The 20057-nt window shown below is 55.6% G+C and overlaps 1 protein-coding gene across 1 annotated transcript in view; it reads left to right on the top strand.

The window, feature by feature from the left end:
* DYSF (dysferlin) overlaps positions 1-19647 on the top strand; it is a 91827-nt gene extending 72180 nt beyond the window's left edge. Inside the window, exons 49-54 of the mRNA XM_068149732.1 lie at positions 1344-1432; positions 1700-1795; positions 5971-6112; positions 17098-17197; positions 18510-18688; positions 19534-19647. Coding sequence (XP_068005833.1) covers positions 1344-1432; positions 1700-1795; positions 5971-6112; positions 17098-17197; positions 18510-18688; positions 19534-19647 — 720 coding nt within the window. The remainder of the gene's footprint in view (positions 1-1343; positions 1433-1699; positions 1796-5970; positions 6113-17097; positions 17198-18509; positions 18689-19533) is intronic.
* The last annotated feature ends 410 nt before the right edge of the window (positions 19648-20057 follow it).

A 20057-nucleotide genomic window follows, 5' to 3' on the forward strand; every position in this document is an offset into this window, starting at 1 on the left:
GTGGCACTGAGGATGGGCAGAGCCATCAGGAGCTTCTAACCAAGAGCAGCCATGGGGGGTGGTGCTGGGTGCAGGGGGTCGACCTGGGTGCCTCAGGCTGTGCTGCGTGCGTGGCTCTGACCTGCTGCCAAGCCTCGGATCGGGCTGGCTCTGGTGGGAGCTGAACTCCAGGTTGGGCTTTTCCAGCTCCCTGCTGAAGTGGAAGATTTGCTTGCCAAGAAAGCAAGCAAACCACAAAGCCCTGTGTGATGAGCTGCTTCTCAAAGGATGGTGTGTTGGGTTTGGGGCTCAGCAGCAAGGGACACCATCTAACCCCCCCTCACCCTGAGACTGCAGCTTTGCTGCTGCTGCTCTCTGCCTGGAAGGATCTTGTGCAAGCAGAACTGGATTTGTGGACTCACAGAATCCTTTTGGTTGGAAGGGGCCTTTAGGTCCAGCTGGTGGCACAGCACTGCCAGGGCACCACTGAACCATGGCCCTCAGCACCACATCTCCACAGATTTGAAACCCCTCCAGGGATGGAGACTCCCCCACTGCCCTGGGCAGCCTGGGCCAGGCCTGGACAACCCTCAAGGGGAAGAAATTGTTCCTCATGGCCAACCTAAAGCTCTCCTAGTACAGCTTGAAGATATTTCCTCTTGTCCTGTCTTTTTTTGCTTTGGAGAAGAGACCAACCCCCAGCTGGCTCCAGCCTCCTTTCCAGCTGGGTGATAGGAGGGACTTGGTGATCTCAAAGGTCTCTTCCAACCTGGTTGATTCTGTAGTTGTAGAGAATCAGAAGGTCTCCTCTCAGACTCCTTTTCTCCAGGCTGAACACCCCCACTTCCCTCAGCTGCTTCTCACAAGGTTTGTGCTCTAGACCCTTCCCCAGCTTCATTGCTCTCCTCTGGGCACACTCCAGCACCTCAATGTCCTTCCAGCACTGTGTGACTCCCCTCTCCTCATCCCACTCTGCACTCCCGTGGCCAGAAGCCCTTAAACCAGCTGTGCCTCTGGGGGCAAAAGGTAACTCCATGGGAAAGAAGTGAGCTGCTTGCCCTGCAGCACCTCCCATGGACCTGGTCTCCAGTCTGTCCCTGTGTGAAGGTAGTCAGCCAGGGGGAGTAAAGCCAGGGGGCACCTTCAGGTGATCCAGACCAAGCAGCTGCATATCAGAAGCCACTAACATATCCAGCTGTCCCTGAAGTGATTTAAACATGATAGTTAATGACACTTTTAGCCTTAGTCTTCAACTAAGGAACAGTGGAGCACTCTAGGAGCACTTTTGTCTCTCTCCATGGGCTGAGCAGGTGAAGCCCAGCCGGGAGGCTCAGCAGGCTTCCTGTGTCCTTCTCTCCATCCAGGGAAAGCTACAGATGTGGGTGGACCTGTTCCCCAAATCCCTGGGTCAGCCTGGGCCCCCTTTCAACATCACACCACGCAAAGCCAAGAGGTAACTTGGTTTTCATTAGGGTTCCAGCACCTTCTGATGGGGTGGGGGCAAGGAGAGGGCTTGGGGATGTCAGATCTGAGGGGGGTGGAGGAGCTGGGAAATGTCTGTGGGGGGTTCCTCTGCAGGGAAAGGTGGTTGGTGTCTGAGCTCCTTCAGCTGGCTGGCTGAGGAGCACAACCCTGCTGTCTAGGGGGAATGGGGGTTGGGGGTGTCTCTGGAGCAAGGTTTCCACCTTCTCAGGCTGCTTTTGTTTCCGGGGCTGCTCAGGTTCTACTTGCGCTGCATCATCTGGAACACCAAGGACGTCATCCTGGATGACCTCAGCATCACTGGGGAGAAGATGAGTGACATCTATGTCAAAGGGTAAGCTTCTGCCCCCTCCAGCTGCCCCCTCCAGCTGCTGGGGCCTGGGGCTGCAAGAGCAGCCACGAGGGAGTTAACACAGCCCTTGCATCAGCTTGGCTGGGGTAGACAGCAACCCCCAGGGGGATGGAGGGACCACTCACACCTCTCCAGCTATGGGCCCAGCTACTGCTAGGCACTGCCTCAAGGGGTCAAGTTTTGGGTTGCACCTCTTGGATTCTTAGGTGGCAACATGTGTATGCATACATACATCTGCATGTAGAGGGAAGGTGCAGTGAAGCAGCCCAGCAGCTGGAGAGAAGGGGACATGGTCTGCTCTGGAGTCCTCAGCACAAGAAGGACATCAACCTCTTGCAGGAGGTCAAGAGGAGGCCACTAAAATGATCCAAGGGCTGGGAGCCCTCTGCTGTGAGGCCAGGCTGGGAGAGTTGGGGTTGTTCAGCCTGGAGAAGAGAAGGCTCCAGGGAGACCTTCTTGCAGCCCTTCAGTGCTTAAGTGGGGCAATAAGAAAGCTGGGGCCAGACTTTCCAGCAGGGCCTGTGGTGGCAGGACAAGGGCTGATGGTTTGAAACTAACCCAAGGAGATGCACACTAGAGAGAAGGGAGAGATGTCTCCAGTGAGGGTGGTGAAGTGCTGGAGTGAGCTGCCCAGAGAGGTGGTAGGTGCCCCATCCCTGGAACCCTCCCAGGGCAGGTTGATCTGGTCTCTGAGCAACCTGCTCTAGCTGCAGATGTCCCTGCTGACTGCAGGGGGGTTGGAATAGGTGACATTTCAAGATCCCTTCCAACCCAAACCACTCCATCAGTCTATGATTTCAGCTGCCAGCTCCTTTCCTGGGACACCCCTGGGCTGCTTCCACATGCACAGGTTGCCTTCTTTATTTATGTTTCTTTTTTCCCCCCCTTGAAACACACACAAAATGTGGCAAGCAGCAGCTAGCTCCTCTGGCACATTCCCTTCCCTGCCTGCCTCCCTTTGTGTTTTCTCTGGTGTAAGATGGTGCAATCCCAGCCAAGGGACTGACTTAGTTTGAGCCTTCTGTGGATTTATGGGCAGGAAGAGGTAGGATTTTGAAACAGACTGTAAATCCCTCTTTTACAATCCCAATTTTCCTCCTGGAAATCCAGAATGCACCACACTTACCTGGTATTCACATCAAGTGCTTGGTTATCAGCTCCAGCTAAGCTGCTCTGTGCACTTCAGGGCCCTGAAATGCTGCCTGCAGGGGGTTGCTGGGAAGAGGACAGCATCCACTGCATGCTGAGAGACACTGCCTGCCTTTTGGCATCCCCAGTTCCCAATCAGATCTCCCTTTTAGCATCCCCAGTGCCCAATCAAATCTCCCCTTTAGCATCTCTAGTGCCCAATCAAATCTCCTCTTTAGCATCCCCAGTGCCCAATCAGATCTCCTCTTTAGCATCTCCAGTACCCAATCAAATCTCCCTTTCAGCATCTCCAGTGTCCAATCAAATCTCCCTTTCAGCATCCCCAGTGCCCAATCAGATCTCCCCTTTAGCATCCCCAGTGCCCAATCAAAGCTCCCTTTTGGCATCCCCAATCTCCAAGCACATCTCTCCTTTTGGCATCCCCAGTGCCCCATCAAGTCTCCCTTTTGGCATCCCCCATGCCCAAGCACATCTCCCAGGGCTGTAAATGGGATAAACTCTTGCCCAGCTTCCTCATCTTCTCCCCCAAAGGGCTGCATCACCACCAGCCCTGGGTAAGGTGTGAAGGAGGTTGTGGGGAGGGGAAGCCTTGGTCCTTCTTGTGCTTAAAATTTCTCCCCTGTCCCTCCAGCCTCAGGCCCCCTTTAGCTACTGAAGGACCACCAGAAGGTCTCCCTGGAGCCTTCTCTTCTGCAGGCTGAGCAGCTCCAACTCTCAGCCTGTCCTCCCAGAGAGGTGTTTCTGTTTTCATCCTCCCCATGTCCTTGAACTCCACCGGGAGGGACCTGTGTGCTGCTGGTCCTGGCCACAGGCAGGGTACTGCCCTTGGGGGGCCTGTTGTTGGTCCACCAAGTTAACCTGTGCTGTACTGCTGGTTCTGGGGCACTGTGAAGTGCCTGCTTTTGATTTCTGGCCTCTCCTGCTGCAGCAAGCTCTGCAGGAAAGACACAGCCCAGCTGTGCCCCAGGCAGCAGAGCAAAGCCTTCAGTTGTCCTGTGGGGTTGCCTGCAAGGAGAGGCCACTCTGGAGCTTCCTGCCAAGCTTTGCAGGCTGTGACTGAGCACCTGGGCTCCCCACTTTGATCCCACCAGCCCAAACCAGAGAATCCAGCCCCAAGTGCAGCAGCAGTGTGACCTGCTCACACCATTCCTGCCGCCCCCCCGAGCCCTCGCTGCCCTTTTGCCACACGTGTCCGGGGGACGTGCTCCGTAGGATGAACTCGAGTAGACCTCCCTTGCCTGTCTCCCCCGGCACTCTTGGGCTGGGACATGTGCTGCTCCCAAGCACTGCAGGAGCAGGAGTCATTTGTAGAGCTGGGCCAAAAAAACCCTCTTCCTTTCAATTTCAGTGCAAAACAATCGAGCAGGATAATTGCTTTCATTAGAGAGTCCCTGGGAACCTTCTGGCTCTCCTCCAGCAGGGCTCTAAAGACACAAATGGATGCATTTGCATGCTTTGTTTTGTTGATTGCTGAAGGTTGGGGGGGGGGGGGGGGATATGTCTTGGACAGGGAAAGAGAAACCAGGCAGAAAGAGAGAGGAAAAAAAACCCAACCCAACACCAACCTCCCAGTTGCAAAACTCCCAGCTGGACAAAAAGTACTCATGGAAAGTTTTCAGTTCGCCCTTGGGCTGCTTGTGGGGTGATCAGGGCAAGGTTTTTCAGACCAGGAGAGGAACTGTGATCAGCAGTGCAGAGCTGGAGGCCTGTAGCTCACAGTATCGCAGCACATTAGGGGTTGGAAGGGACCTCTAGAGGCCAACCCCCCTGCCAAAGCAGCATCACCCCAGGGCAGGCTGCAGAGGCATGCATCCAGGCAGTTCCAGATGCATCCAGTGTTCACCAGGGTCAGGACTGGGTCTAGTCTTGCTTGGTATCATAGTATCAGTCAGGTTTGGAAGGGACCACAAGGATCATCTAGTTCCAACCCCCCTGCCATGGGCAGGGACACCCCACACTAGGTCAGGCTGCCCAGAGCCTCATCCAGCCTGGGCTTAAACACCCCCAGGGACAGGGCCTCGACCACCCCCCTGGCCAACCCATTCCAGGGCTTCACCACTCTCATGGGGAAGAGCCTCCTCCTCACATCCAGCCTGCATGAAGGGACACAGTGGCCCCTCAGGCAGTGTGCTGGTGGTACAGAGCTGGGAGGAGTGGCTGACACCCTGCCAGGCTGTGCTGCCAGCCAGTGAGAGCTGGGCAGGCTGCAGGGCTGGGTGAGAGGAACCCCATGAAGCTCAACAAGGGCAAGGGTAGGGTCCTGGCCATGGGGAGGAATAACACAATGGCCAGGAACTCCTCTGGCCAAGCTGCTGTGAGTGACCCTGCTTTAGCTGGAGAGTTGGACCAGATGATGCCCAGAGGTCCATTCCACCCCCCACCATGCTGGGACTCTGTGGCACTGAGCTTGTGAGGAGCTGTCTTTAAGGAGAGTGGCTGGAGAGCACCCTGGCCCCTCTGGGGTTTCCCTGAGGAAGATCTTCTTGGCCATTTAGGCCTTGCAAATAATAATCTTTGGGAAATCAATAAAGAACTGGGGGGTGGGGGAAGAGGGAAATGGTCCTTTGGTGCTTCAGCCTGGTTGCCTCCTCAACAGGACAGTCTTCAGAGCTGAACTGCAGTGTCAGCTGGCTGCTTTGGCTGCAAAGGTTAAGGCACCTCTCACCAAGGCACATTAGAAACTGATGTGTGCTTATGGATGGGTAAATGACAACTTGAAGACAGGGCTTAAAGTAATCTTGAGTCCTTAAGACGTCCATGACACTCAGGAGAGGGAGAAGAAGAGAGTGCAGAGCTTCTCAGCCTGCTACCCCCAGCACTGGCTCAACTCCCAGCGCTGCAGAGGCTGTTGCATTCCCTGTGGAGGCTCCTGTGGACTCCAGGTTACCCCTAGAGACAGCAGCCACAGGGATGAAGGACATTTGATGGCCTGCTCGTGGCCTCTGCGATGCTGAGTGAGCTCCAAGGTCCTTGATGGGTTTCCCATGCAATGCTTTTGCTTTCTGCAGCTGGCTGGTTGGCCACGAGGAGAACAAGCAGAAGACAGATGTGCACTACAGGTCCATGGGAGGAGAGGGCAACTTCAACTGGAGGTTCATCTTCCCCTTTGACTATCTCCCTGCTGAGCAGATGTGTTACATCTCAAAAAAGGTGAGTGTCCCTGGGCAGATGTTTTACCTTCTCAGCACGGCTCTGGGGTGGAGTTGTGCTTCATGAGCGACACAGCTGCAGCACAAGGGGAGCTGTGCAAGGCTCAGCTTTGGCTCTGTGCTAGCTGAAAGTGATCCACACCTGGGAGGAGTGGCTGGCACCCCCCTGTGTGCCTGAACATCAGCTGGGAGGTACCATTGGTGTGGGTGTGGGAAGGAAAGGTTTGATCTTGAATGTGTCCAGAGAAGGGCAAGGAGGCTGGGGAGGGGTCTGGAGCACAGCCCTGGGAGGAGAGGCTGAGGGAGCTGGGGGTGATTAGCCTGGAGAAGAGGAGGCTCAGGGGAGACCTCACTGCTGTCTACAACTATCTGAAGGGAGGTTGTAGCCAGGTGGGGGTTGGTCTCTTCTCCCCCACCAGAACAAGAGGACACAGTCTCAAGTTGTGCCAAGGGAGGTTTAGGCTGGAGGTGAGGAGAAAGTTCTTCCTAGGAAGAGAGACTGGCCCTTGGGATGTGCTGCCCAGGGAGGTGGTGGAGTCACCACCCCTGGAGGTGTTCAAGAGGGGCTTGGATGTGGCACTTGGTGCCATGGTTTGATTGTCAGGAGGTGTTGGGTGACAGGTTGCACTTGATGAGCTCTGAGGTCTTTTCCAACCTTACTGATTCCATGAGTCCATATGATTTGGGGTGAAGGGTGAAGTGGCTGTGATCTGTAACCCCCCATGCATTCCTACATCTCCTTCTGGTGTTCCTTAGATAAGTCAGGGCAGATCAGGTACAGGCTGGGAGCTGCACAGAGTGAGAAACAGGGATGGAGCTGGGCTGCACAGATGGGAAGACCCTGGTGGAAGTTGGATTGACTCTCATGGGATGTTTCAGGGGAGAGAGATCTGTTCACCTGAATTTCCTGCTCATCCCCTGGAGATGAAGAGCAGCATTGTGGGATCTGTGTGGGCAGCAGGGACAGCCTCACCTTTTGAGACCTGGTCCTGTTTTGTGGCAGCTTCCTCTTTCTTTGTGCTGCCTCCCAAGGAACAAGTGACAGGACGAGAGGGAACAGCCTCAGGTTGCACCAGGGGAGGTTTAGGTTGGATGTGAGAAACAGTTCCTTCATGGATCTGGAGAATGAACCTCCTGAGGAGCAGCTGGGGGGTGTTTAGCCTGGAGAAAAGGAGGCTCAGGAAAGACCTTCTGGCTCTACAACTCCCTGAAAGGGAGGAGGTTGGAGCCAGGTGGGGGCTGGTCTCTTCTCCCAAGGAACAAGCAATAGGACAACTGGAAACTAGGTTTAGGTTGGGCATGAGGAGCCAGGGGAGGTTTAGGTTGGGCATGAGGAGCCAGGGGAGGTTTAGGTTGGGCATGAGGAGCCAGGGGAGGTTTAGGTTGGGCATGAGGAGCCAGGGGAGGTTTAGGTTGGGCATGAGGAGCCAGGGGAGGTTTAGGTTGGGCATGAGGAGCCAGGGGAGGTTTAGGTTGGGCATGAAGAACCAGGGGAGGTTTAGGTTGGGCATGAGGAGCCAGGGGAGGTTTAGGTTGGGCATGAGGAACCAGGGGAGGTTTAGGTTGGGCATGAGGAGCCAGGGAAGGTTTAGGTTGGGCATGAGGAGCCAGGGGAGGTTTAGGTTGGGCATGAGGAACCAGGGGAGGTTTAGGTTGGGCATGAGGAGCCAGGGGAGGTTTAGGTTGGGCATGAGGAGCCAGGGGAGGTTTAGGTTGGGCATGAGGAACCAGGGGAGGTTTAGGTTGGGCATGAGGAACCAGGGGAGGTTTAGGTTGGGCATGAGGAACAATTTCTTCCCCAAAAGAGTTGTCAAGGGTTGGCCCAGGCTGCCCAGGGCAGTGGTGGAGTCCCCATCCCTGGAGGGGTTTCAAAGCCCTGTTTGTGGTGCTGGGGGCCACGGTTTGGTGGTAGCTTGGCAGTGCTGGGCTGAGGGTTGGACTCAATCACCTTAAAGGTCTCTTCCAACCCAAATCATTCCGTTATTCCATCAATGCTCAACCCCCTTCAGCCATCCAGCCCTGAGCCTTCATCCCTGGGTGTGTTTGAGTGGAAGGACACTGTGGCAGTGGCACCCTGAGCACCCAGTGGAGGCTCCCCAGGCTCCCCCATCCCAGCTTGTTTCGTGGGGCCAGCGAGCTCCCAGCGCAGCCTGGCTTGGAACTGCTGCTTTGGGGTGGGGGGTAGGGGGTGGAGGGGGAAGATACCCAGCAAGCTCTCCACCCCTTGAGCCAAACAATCCCTGCAAGGAGGCCCTGGCTGCCAAATGATTGGCTGGGCAGTTAAAAGTGAGTGACAGGATCATAGCTGTACCCATTTCACGCTTCATGTTAAACAAATCAAAAGTACAGTGTGTACTACATCCAATTATCCCCCCCCCCCCCCCACATCCCTCCCCCCACCTTGGAAAAGGCAAAGACCCCCCCCCCCCCACCCCCCTCCCATAAAGCCTTTAAGCAAATACATCCCACTGTGCTGATATTGATTCTCCTCTGACCACATGTCTGCCAACACTGTATCAGAAAATAAACAGCTTGTAAAAGCTCTCTGTAAAGGCAAAGAAAATAATGAATGAGAAGCTGTGCCTTGTGTTTGGGGGGGGGGGGGGGGGGGACACACATTCCACTCTGGCAAGGTTTGATCTGGCCATGTGCTGTTTGAACTCCAGGTTCATTACTGCTGCTGTAAAACAAAAGCAAAACCCAACAAAGACAACAACAAAAAGGCAAAAAAAGCAAAGCCCATGTGCCCAACTTGAAAAGCAGGCCATGGAGAGGAGGAAAAAAAAAACCAAAACCCCAAGAAAAGTGGAATTGAAATCCCCCCAAAGTCTCAGATGGCAAATCCTGAGCTGCTCAGAGCCACCTGCGCCAGGCCCCGGCTGCCGCTGGCCCCGGCAGGGAGGGTGGCTGCCTGGGGGGGTAGGGGAGGTGGGGAGGGGGGGAAAGCAGCTTTCAGGTTGCTCTGCCTTTGTTTGCTTGCATAGAATCCTAGAATTGATTGTCAGGGTTGGAAGGGGCCTCAGGGATCAGCCAGTTCCACTTCCCCTGCCAGGGACACCTCACACCACAGCAGGTTGCTCACAGCCACCTCCAGCCTGGCTGCAAACACCTCCAGGGATGAGGCTTCCACCACCTCCCTGGGCAACCTGTGCCAGGCTCTCACCACCCTCCTGGGGAACAACTTCTTCCTCACATCCAATCTGAATCTCCCCATTTCTAGTCTTGCTCCATGCCCCCCAGTCCTATCCCTCCCTGACACCCTCCAAAGTCCCTCCCCAGCTTTCTTGCAGCCCCCTGCAGATCCTGGAAGGCCACAATGAGGTCTCCTGGGAGCCTTCTCTTCTCCAGGCTGAACAGCCCCCACTCCCTCGTGGCTGGGTTTGTTTCTTCTCCAGAGGGAAGGGCTCAGAGCCATGCAGCCCTCACCCATTCCTCCCAGGGAAGGTTGTCAGCCACTGGAATGCTCTGCCCAGGGCAGTGCTGCAGTCCCCATCCCTGGAGGTGTTCCAGCAGCCTGGGCAGCTGGTGCTTAGGGACATGGTTTGGTGTTGCCCCTTCAGTTCAGCCCCTTTCAGATCCTGGAAGGCCACAGTTAGGTCCCTTGAAGCCTTCTCCTCTCCAGACTGCACATCCCAACTCCCTCAGTCTGTCCTCCCAGCAGAGCAGCTCCAGCCCTCTCCTCATCCTCGTGGCCTCCCTCTGGACATGCTCCAGCACCTCCAGATCCTTCCTGTACTAGGGGCTGCTCCTCCCTCCAAGCTGGAGCTCCCTTTGGCATTGCAGGATGGACCTCAAGATTGGGTCAGCCCCAAGCCAGGCTACAAATACTCTCTCCCAAAGCAAGGATGCCCTTGGCCACCAGGGTCTCTGTGTGGTTTGCAGCATCCCAGCGTGGTGAGGGTTGAAAGGCACCTCTAGGGTTCATCTGCTCTGGCAGGGGGGTTGGACTTGATGATCTTCAGAGGTCCTTTCCAACCCCTAACATCCTATGGTCTGGGGCAGGCTGCCCAGGGGGGTTGTGGAGTCTTCTCTGGAGATATTTGAAAGCCACCTGGATGCTTTCTTGTGTGATGCACTCCATGGGATCCTGCTCTGGCCAGGGGGCTTGGACTGGATGATCTTGAGGTCCCTTCCAGCCCCTCACCTTCTGTGGTTTTGTGTTCTAGTCCAAGCCCCTACTAAAGCTGGCTCACCCAGAGCAGGCTGCCTGGGGTCACAATGTCCAGGCAGGCTTTAAAGGTGAGCAGAGGAGGAGACTCCACAACCTCTCTGGGCAGCCTGCTCCAGGGCTCCAGCACCCTCACAGCGACAGTGTGGCCAGCAGGAGCAGGGCAGTGATTGTCCCCCTGTAATGGGTGCTGCTGAGGCTGCACCCCAAATCCTGGGCTCATCCTTGGGCCCATCACTCCAAGGAGGACATTGAGGTGCTGGAGCATGTCCAGAGAAGGGCAATGCAGCTGGGGAAGGGGCTAGAGAAGAGATTGTGTGAGGAGCAGTTGGAGGGACTGGGGTTGTTCAGCCTGGAGGCTGAGGGGAGACCTTCTGGCTCTCTCCAGCTCCCTGGAAAGAGGTTGGAGCCAGCTGGGAGGCATTTTCTTCTCCCAAGGAACAAGTGATAGGACAAGAGGAGGTGGCCTCAAGTTGTGCCAGGGGAGCTGTAGGTTGGACATGAGGAACAGTTTCTCCCCCATGGGCTGGGCCTGAAGTGATGGATCTTGGATGGGATGTACCAGGAGGCAGTTGATCTCTTCTCCAAAGGACAGGACAAGAGGAAACATCCTCAAGTTGTGCCTGGGGAGGTTTAGGCTGGAGGAACAATTTCTTCCCCTTGGGGGTTGTCAGGGCTGCCCAGAGCAGTGATGGAGTCCCCATCCCTGAAGGGAGTTAAAATCTAGGTGGATGTGGTGCCGAGGGCCATGGTTCAGTGGTGCCCTGGCAGTGCTGGGTGTAAGGGTTGGACTGGATGATCATCAAGGTCTCTTCCAACCCAAACAGTGCTGTGGTTCTGTGTTGGAATGCTGCTGTTTGCCAGCCCAGGGGAGCAGTGGAGGGTCAGCACCCCTGAGCTGTCTGTGTGACAGTCTCCCCTAAGCAGGGGAGAAGCAGGCAGGTCCAGCTCCCAGATGAGCACAAGGCTTTGCTGCCAAGCAGCAGAGAGGGAAGAGCAGGGTTTAAACTTTCAATCCCCAGGTCTGAGCCTGGCAGGCCTTGACTCTTGCAGACAATGTTATCAGCTGGTCATGGTACAACCAGAACCTGTGGAGGTAGGCTGGCTGTGGCTCAGGTTCCACTGGGCACCCAGTCAGAGAGGCCCTCCCCACCCCCTCCACGTCTCACAGGCACTGGGGAGGTGGAAAGTGCATGAAATTGGTTTTGAAATGTTGAGCTCCAAGTGCCAGTTTCTGTGGTGGCTTCATCTTGCTGCCAAGTCTGAATTCTAGCTGTCCTGCAGGGCAGAGCAGGCTTGACACTGAATGTCTGAGCAGATGCCATCTGCACCGACCAGCAGCCAGGGAGAGTTTCCAGAGCCTCTCAGGAAACAAGCTAGAAGCTGCTTTGGTGTTTGAGGAGACCTGCAAGCAAACCACGAAGCTGGAGCTTCCAAGGCCTGGCTGGGCTCTTCATCTAGCATCTGAGAAGGGCTGAGCACAAGAAATTCCAGGGGGTGAAGAGAGCGAGTGTGGAAGTGCTGGGGGAGGGTTCTGATCCCTGCCAGGCCAGGGGCAGACGCCAGGCTGAGGAGCGTAGCTGTTGCCTCCAGACTTGTTCTGCGACCAGGCTGCAGTGTTAGGTGTCAGCAGCAAGAGAAATGCTGCAGGGATGCCAGGACACAGAATGACCTGGCCTGCAAAGACCAGCAAGGCACTGCAAGAGGATCCATCCCGCTGCTGCAGGAGAAACTGCCAGCAGCTGCCTGGCTGCTTCAGTGGGAAGGATGGGATGGGATGGAATGGAATGGAATGGAATGGAATGGAATGGAATGGAATGGAATGGAATAGAATAGAATAGAATAGAATAGAATAGAATAGAATAGAATAGAATAGAATAGAATAGAATAGAATAGAATAGAATAGAATAGAATAGAATAGAATAGACAAGGCTGGAAAAGACCTTTGAGATCATCAAGTCCAACCTATTACCCAACACCATCTGATCAACTCAACCATGGCACCTCATCCAGTTTCCTCTTAAACACCTCCAGGGATGGTGACTCCACCACCTCCCTGGGCAGCACATCCCAAAGGCCAATCTCTCTTGCTGGGAAGAATTTCTTCCTAACATCCAGCCTAAACCTCCCCTGGCACAGCTTGAGACTGTGTCCTCTTGTTCTGGTGCAGGTTGCCTGGGAGAAGAGGCCAACCCCCACCTGGCTACAACCTCCCTTCAGGGAGTTGTAGAGAGCAAGGTCTCCCCTTCTCCCCTGAGCCTCCTCTTCTCCAGGCTAAGCAACCCCAGCTCCCTCAGCCTCTCCTCACAGGGCTGTGCTCCAGACCCCTCCCCAGAGGAGGGAGAGGCGAGTGAGTCCAGCAGAAGGGCAATCAGGAGTGGTCTCCACTGTCTGCTGCTGTGGAGCCATGAAGTATCCCCAGGAGAGGAGGTTCAGGGAAGCATTTTCTCAACAGCTGGAAAGGCTGCCCTGCAGGACAGCTTGTGCTGCCCCCTCTGAGAGAAGAGTCTGCTCCTGGCTGAGCTCCAAAGGCAGCTCCTGCATGGCTGGGGCTCCCTCATTGCCGAGGGACCCTGATGCTCTCCATATCACTCTCCAGGGGCATGCTGAACGAGGCCAGGCTTGCTTGGGCACCACCAGGCTGGAGCTCCACTGCCTCCCCAAGCCCTCAGGTTGCTCCTTGCTTTGTACCCACAGCCCACAAGCAAGAAGTGCAGCCCTGGTGACAGGAGCTCATTTGCTTTCCTGCCTCCCCTGCTGCATTATTCACGGCCATGAAATATTCACCGGCCTCCCCTCTCCCCCTGCCCCAAAACAAACCCAACCTCCCCTCCTCCCAACTCCCCCCCAAACCCATGCCAGTAGCTCAAGCTCTTCCTCCTGCTGGCTTGCAGAAGGCCAGGGGATACTCTTCTTGCCCTGGGTTGCTTTTGTAGCCAACTTCTGCGGCGAGATTTAATCGCGGAGGCTAATTTCACACTGCCTTGAAAGGGACCCCAGAAACTCCAGCTCAGCATCGCATTCCTGCTTCCCCAGCCCTGCTCTGCTCTGCCATGGCTTCGTGGGGCTCAGAGGAGGAAAGCTCCTCCACCAGCCAAACCACATTTACAGCCTTTTTCCACAAGAAAGGCCAAGGCTGCGGAGGCCGTGCTGGTGCGCCAGCTCCACCGTGCCACCTGGAGAGGGCCAAACCTCCCTGCAGGCAGCCTGCATCAGGCAGGGAGTCCCCAGCATGCCAGGGGGTAGAAGTGGTCCTGGAGGTGGGGGGAGGCTGCAGTGAGCATCCTCTTGTATCATAGCATCAGTCACAAGGATCATCTAGTTCCACCCCCCCGCCATGGGCAGGGACACCCCACAGTAGAGCAGGCTGCCCAGAGCCACGTGGCCAGGGCTTGGTTTGCTTGGAGCATGGGTGAGTGCCTGGGCATTGCAGCATGGGAGGAAGGGAAGGCAGAAGCCCCAGACCCTGTGCTTGCCAGCAGATGGTGGGGGAAAAGCTGGGCATGAGCTACCAGTGTGCTCTCACAGCCCAGAGCCAACTGTGTCCTGAGCTGCAGCCCCAGCAGCCTGGGCAGCAGGTGGAGGGAGGGGATTCTGCCCCTCTGCTCTGCTCTGCTGTGTCCTCAGCACAGCCAGGGACCTGTTGGAGTGGGGGCCAGAGGAGGCAACAGCAATGCTGGGAGGGCTGGAAGCCCTCTGCTGTGAGGCCAGGCTGGGAGAGCTGGGGATGTTCAGCTTGGAGAAGAGAAGGCTCCAGGGAGACCTTATTAGTGAGCTCAGCCAGCACCTCAGATGGGGAACTCAGCAAGAGGAGGGGGCCTGCAGCAGCAGCTCAGAGGCTGGGGGCAGTAATTTGGGTCTCTAAGCAGCCTGCTCCTTCTCCTGGTTCCTGCCCTTTCCTCATGAGGGCATTCATGGGATGAGGTCCTGCAGCAGGCAGGACCTTTGTCAGAGAGCAGAGCTGCCAACACCTCAGCTGCCTTGCAGGGAGGCTCCTTATGCACAGAGCTTTGCTCACATTTAGTTTCAGGTGGATGGAGTAGTGCCAAGAGCAGGCCAGCAGGTGCTTGGAGAGCTTCTCCTACCCCAGCAGCCACATAGTGATGCTCTTGGAGCATGGACAGGTCTGATGGATGCAGCTGTGGTAAACTCAGCCTCTGAGCTAGGGACAGTTGTCACTGTAGGACATGTTTCATGCACTTGTGGGACATGTTTCATGCACTTGTGGGACATGTTTCAACCTCTTCCATGCTGAGCATGATGATAGAATTGTTGTGGTTGGAGGACAGCATTCAGACCATGGAGTCCAGCTGTTAATTAATGGCAAGGGGCGATTGGAAGGAGCCTGTGGTGCAGGCTGTGGCAGATGAGTTCCCTGCATCTCACAGACCCTAGGTGAAACCTTCCCACACAGGGAGGGGAATCATAGAATCAATAAGGTTGGAAAAGACCTCAGAGCTCATCAAGTGCAACCTGTCACCTAACACCTCCTGACAACTAAACCATGGCACCAAGTGCCACATCCAGTCCCCTCTTGAACACCTCCAGGGATGGGGACTCCACCACCTCCCTGGGCAGCTCATCCCAGTGGCCAATTCCTCTTGCTGGGAAGAACTTTCTCCTCTTACAAGAACTTACAAGAAGGATGGGGAGAGACTGTTGGCAAAGGCCTGCAGTGATAGGAGGAATGGAATGGAATGGAATGGAATGGAATGGAATGGAATGGAATGGAATGGAATGGAATGGAATGGAATGGAATGGAATGGAATAGACCAGGTTGGAAGAGACCTTTGAGATTATCAAGCCCAACCTCTCCCCCAACACCATCTGATCAACTAACCCATGGCACCAAGTGCCTCATCCAAGCTCTTCCTAAACACCTCCAGCGATGGTGACTCCACCACCTCCCTGGGCAGCACACTCCCATGGCCATTCTTGGCTTCAGGCTAGAGCAGAGCAGGTTTAGATTGGATGTTAGGAGCAGCTTCTGCACCATGAGGGAGGTGGAACACCAGAACAGGTTGCCCAGGGGGGTGGTTGGGGCTGCATCCCTGGAGATACTCAAGGTGATGCTGGGCAGGGCTCTGGGCAGCCTGATCTGGTTGGGGATGTCCCTGCTGAGTGCTGAGGGGGTTGGACTGGCTGTGCTCTGGAGGTCCCTTCCAAGGCAGACTGTTCTGTGATTCCCTGACTGGATGATTCTCTGCTGAGCTCACCTGGCTGGGGTTTCCTTCCAGGCCTGGGTGCATGATTCCTGGGGGCCTCCTCCTCTGCATGACTGGCAGCCCTCCTGCAGCCCCCCACACCCACCCCAACACATGGGGAAGGGAAGAACCACCACAAGCACTTTCCCTTTTTAGCAGTTTTAATTTAAAAATGACTTATTAGCTGGGAAAAACATGATCCCATCCCCTCCCCCATCCCCCCCTCCACCCCTCCACCCCTGGAGAAACAGCCATGTGTGGAGATTGGGGGGGGGAGGAGGGAGCTGGAAGTTTCCATTGCCTCTGATATTTTTTTTTGCTAGATTCTGAACCATTTAAAAGAGCATAAATAAAATGCTCCATCACCAAAAAGCTGGAAGTGTGCCCCCTCCCCTCTCCCTCTCCCTCTCCCCCCCCTCCCCAAAAGCAAGGCCAGCACCAGAGCTCAACTGAAATACAACCATCCAGGGGGAGCTCTTCAAGTTGAAACTGCTTCCAGTGGGGGTTTGCAGTGTCCCCCAGCCTCCCTGCCTGGGATATTTATGTTCTGGTGGAGTGTGACACAGTCTTTTTTTCCCCCCTCCTTTCTCTTTCTGGGGGTGTGGGGGGGTTTGTGTGGGGCTTTTTCACTTGACTCTTGCCCCATCCAATGACTCAGAGCCTTGGAGCCAGCAGGGTGGATTTATGGCCCTGCCTCTGCCTTGTGAACAGCCCTGAAGTTTCCTGCTTTTAATTAAAAGCTGCTGCCCCTCTGCTGCTGCTGCTGCCCATGCTGCCCACCACAGGACACACCTCTGAGCCCCTGCTGTCAGCAGATCCTGGGCCCTGGCTCTGCTGCCTTCTTGCAAGCCTTGCTCAGAGCCAGGAATAAGAAGACCTCCCTTGTGTGTGTGGTGTGAGTCTCTGTCTCCTCACCTCACTCCTGCCTCCCAGCAGCCTGGGGGGTCCCCAGGGTGGGGTGAGAGCCCTGCTGGGAAATAGTGCTGCTTGCAACCACATGAAGAGCAACTTTGGTGCTGTGAGCATGGCTCCACCATGTGTTATTATCGTGATGTGAGTGTCAGGGTGAGATGGGATTGGAAATCCTCTGAGTTACAGAATTAACCAGGCTGGAAGAGACCCTTTCAGATCATCAAGTTCAACCTAGCACCCAGCACCATCTGATCAACTCAACCATGGCACCAAGTGCCTCAGCCAGGCTCTTCCTAACCACCTCCAGTGATGGGGACTCCAACACCTCCCTGGGCAGCACATCCCAATGGCCAATCTCTCTTGCTGGGAAGAATTCCTTCCTCACCTCCAGCCTAAACCTCCCCTGGCACAGCTTGAGACTGTGTCCTCTTGTTCTGGTGCTGGTTGTCTGGGAGAAGAGACCAACCTCCACCTGGCTACAACCTCCCTTCAGGGAGTTGTGAGAGCAATGAGATCTCCCCTGAGCCTCCTCCTCTCAGTTTGTTCCCCATGGCTGCAGTGCTCCTGGGGGAGTCTTGGGTCTGGCTGTGCAGAAGGCAGTGTGGTGAGGACCAGGCTGAGGGAGCCTGGAGAAGGGAAGGCTCTGGGGAGACCTAATAGCCACCTTCCAGTACCTTGATGTCTTTTCTGCTGTGATCCTAGGAGCACTTCTGGAGCTTGGACAAGACAGAAAACAAGATCCCACCCCAGCTGATCTTCCAGATCTGGGACAATGACAAGTTCTCTTTTGATGACTATTTAGGTAAGCTTGGAGAGGCTTCTGGCTCCATCTCTGCTGATGCAGACCAGAGGGGGAGATGAGTGGATCCTTTCAGGAGATGAAGACAGTGTCATTAGCCTGGGCAAGGACGCTGATGGAGGGTCCAGAGCACAAGCCTTGTGAGGAGAGGCTGAGGGAGCTGGGGTTGTTTAGTCTGGAGGAAAGGAGGCTCAGGAGAGACCTTCTCACTCTCTCCAGCTCCCTGGAAGGAGGCTGGAACAAGATGGGACTGGTCTCTTCTTGCAGGGAGCAGGCAACAGAATGAGAGGAAATAGCCTCACGTTGCACCAGGAGAGGTTTAGGTTGGACATGAGGAACATTTTCTGCATGGAAAGGGTGGCCAAGCTGTGGCCCAGGCTGCCCAGGGCAGTGGGGGAGTTGCCATCCTGGAGGGGTTTAAAGTGAGTCCCTGTGTCCAGTTCTGGGCCCCTCAATTTAAAAAGGACATTGAGACTCTTGAGTGTGTGCAGGGAAGGGCAACAAAGCTGGGGAGGGGTCTGGAGCACAGCCCTGGGAGGAGTGGCTGAGGGAGCTGGGGTTGCTTAGCCTGGAGAAGAGGAGGCTCAGGGGAGACCTTCTTGCTCTCTCCAACTCCCTGCAGGGAGGTTGTAGCCAGGTGGGGGTTGGGCTCTTCTTCCAGGCAGGCCAGCACCAGAACAAGAGGACACAGACTCAGGCTGTGCCAGGGAGGTTTATGCTCAAGGTGAGGAGAAAGTTCTTCCCAGAGAGAGTTGTTAGCCATTGGAATGTGCTGCCCAGGGAGGTGGTGGAGTCCCCATCCCTGGGGGTGTTCAAGAGGGGATTGGAAGTGGCACTTGAAGCCATGGTCAAGTAGTCAGGAGGTGTTGGGTGACAGGTTGGACTTGATGAGCTCTGAGGTCTTTTCCAACCTTATTGCTTCTATGGTTCTCTGAAAATCTGTGCAGATGTGGTGCTGAGGCCATGGCTCAGTGGTGCCCTGGCAGTGCTGGGGTAAGGGTTGGACCTGATGGTTGTAAAGGTCTTCTCCAACCTAAACAATTCCATGATTCCATGACACTCCAGAGGGATTTCATGGCTCAGGTCCTCCTAAGCACAGTGGTGATGGCAATTGCTCCTTCCCAGGGCGAGCCAGGGACCACAGTTAGTGCTGTGCTTGAGCATGGGCCTGCTGCCCTTGGTGCTGTGTGGACCTCTGCCAGAGCTGCCTGAGCTCAGGAGGATGCCACAAGGACCATCTCTTCTGGGGGTGAGCCTCTGTCTGAAAGACCTGTTCCACCAAGGTGTCTTAGGCAGGAATGTTCTTCCCTCCCAGGCTCCCTTCAGATGGATCTCAACAAGATGCCTAAGCCTGCCAAGACTGCTGAGAAGTGCTCCCTGGAGCTGGTAGATGAAACTCTGTCTTCCAGTCACTTTGTGTCCCTCTTTGAGCAGAAAACTGTCAAGGGCTGGTGGCCCTGTGTGGCTGAGGAGAATGAAAAGAGGATCCTGGCGGTAAGGGTCACCTGGGGAGCTTGCTCCAGGGCGCTGGGGAGGGACCTGGCCTGGGCCAAGCACATGCAGGAGGCAATGGGCAGCGGCAAGGACTGGACCTTGGGCTCCAGCATTTCCACTTGGCCCTTTTTCCAAGCTTCCAAATGCCTCAGGAGAAGTTCCTTGTCCTGTGGGACTTCTGCTGTGGGTGTTTTGGACATGCCCACAGAATCACAGAGCTCTCAGGGCTGGAAGGGACCCCAAGGCTCAGCCAGTCCCAACCCCCCTGCCATGGGCAGGGACACCTCACACCACAGCAGGTTGCTCACAGCCACCTCCAGCCTGGCTGCAAACACCTCCAGGCAGGAGGCTTCCACCACCCAATTTGACTCTTTGCCACCCAATCTGACTCTGTGCCACATCTGTTCTGGGTGATATGGTGGTGTGAGAAGAGCAAGGGTGAGGTTCCAGCTGTCAGATTGATGCATTTAAATGTGCCTGGGCTCCTCTGCATGGCTTGGGTGACTTCAGTAGGGGTAAGGGAGTCCAGGCAGTGAATTAAGTCATTCAACCAAAGACTCCTGAGTTGGTTGCCTCAACTAGGGTGACAGTGACATCTGAGGTGTCCTGGAGTGTCCTGCTAAGAACACTGCAGTGGGCAGATGAGGGACCTGTGTCAAATCCACTCTTACAGGGCTCCTCATGGTCCTGGCTTGCACTCCAAGTGGTTTTCCTTTCCCCAGGCAGCATTTTCCCTCAGACATTTACTCCTCAACTCTCCTTTTATTCTATTTTTTCCTTGCTTGGGGGCCTTTCCCCTCCCCCCCCTCCCCCTTTGTAAGTCTGCTTTGGTTTCACCCACACAGGGCAAATTGGAGATGACTCTGGAAATCGTGGCAGAGCAAGAGCACGAAGAGCGGCCGGCTGGCATGGGTCGAGACGAGCCCAACATGAACCCCAGGCTGGAGGACCCCAAGTAAGGGCATCTGGAATGGAAAAGTAACCAGCAGGGCCCCAGGCCTGCCACCTGCCATGGGCTTGATCCATGCAGGCTCCATTTCTGCCTGGCTGGAGCTTAGACTGTATGGCCTGGACCAGCACTCGTGTGGGCAGCAGGAGCGGGGAGGTCATCCTGCCCTGTGCTCAGCACTGCTCGGGCTACACCTTGAGCCCTGTGTCCAGTTCTGGGCCCCTCAGGTTAGGAAAGATGTTGAGATGCTGGAAGGTGTCCAGAGAAGGGCAACCAAGCTGGGGAGGGGTCTGGAGCACAGCCCTGTGAGGAGAGGCTGAGGGAGCTGGGGTTGCTTAGCCTGGAGAAGAGGAGGCTCAGGGGAGACCCTTCTTGCTGTCTGCAACTCCCTGCAGGGAGGTTGTAGCCAGGTGGGGGTTG

Source organism: Melanerpes formicivorus, unplaced genomic scaffold, assembly GCF_026170545.1.
Source record: "Melanerpes formicivorus ecotype bairdi unplaced genomic scaffold, bMelFor1.0.p_v2 SCAF_18, whole genome shotgun sequence".
Taxonomy (NCBI): Eukaryota; Metazoa; Chordata; class Aves; order Piciformes; family Picidae; genus Melanerpes; species Melanerpes formicivorus.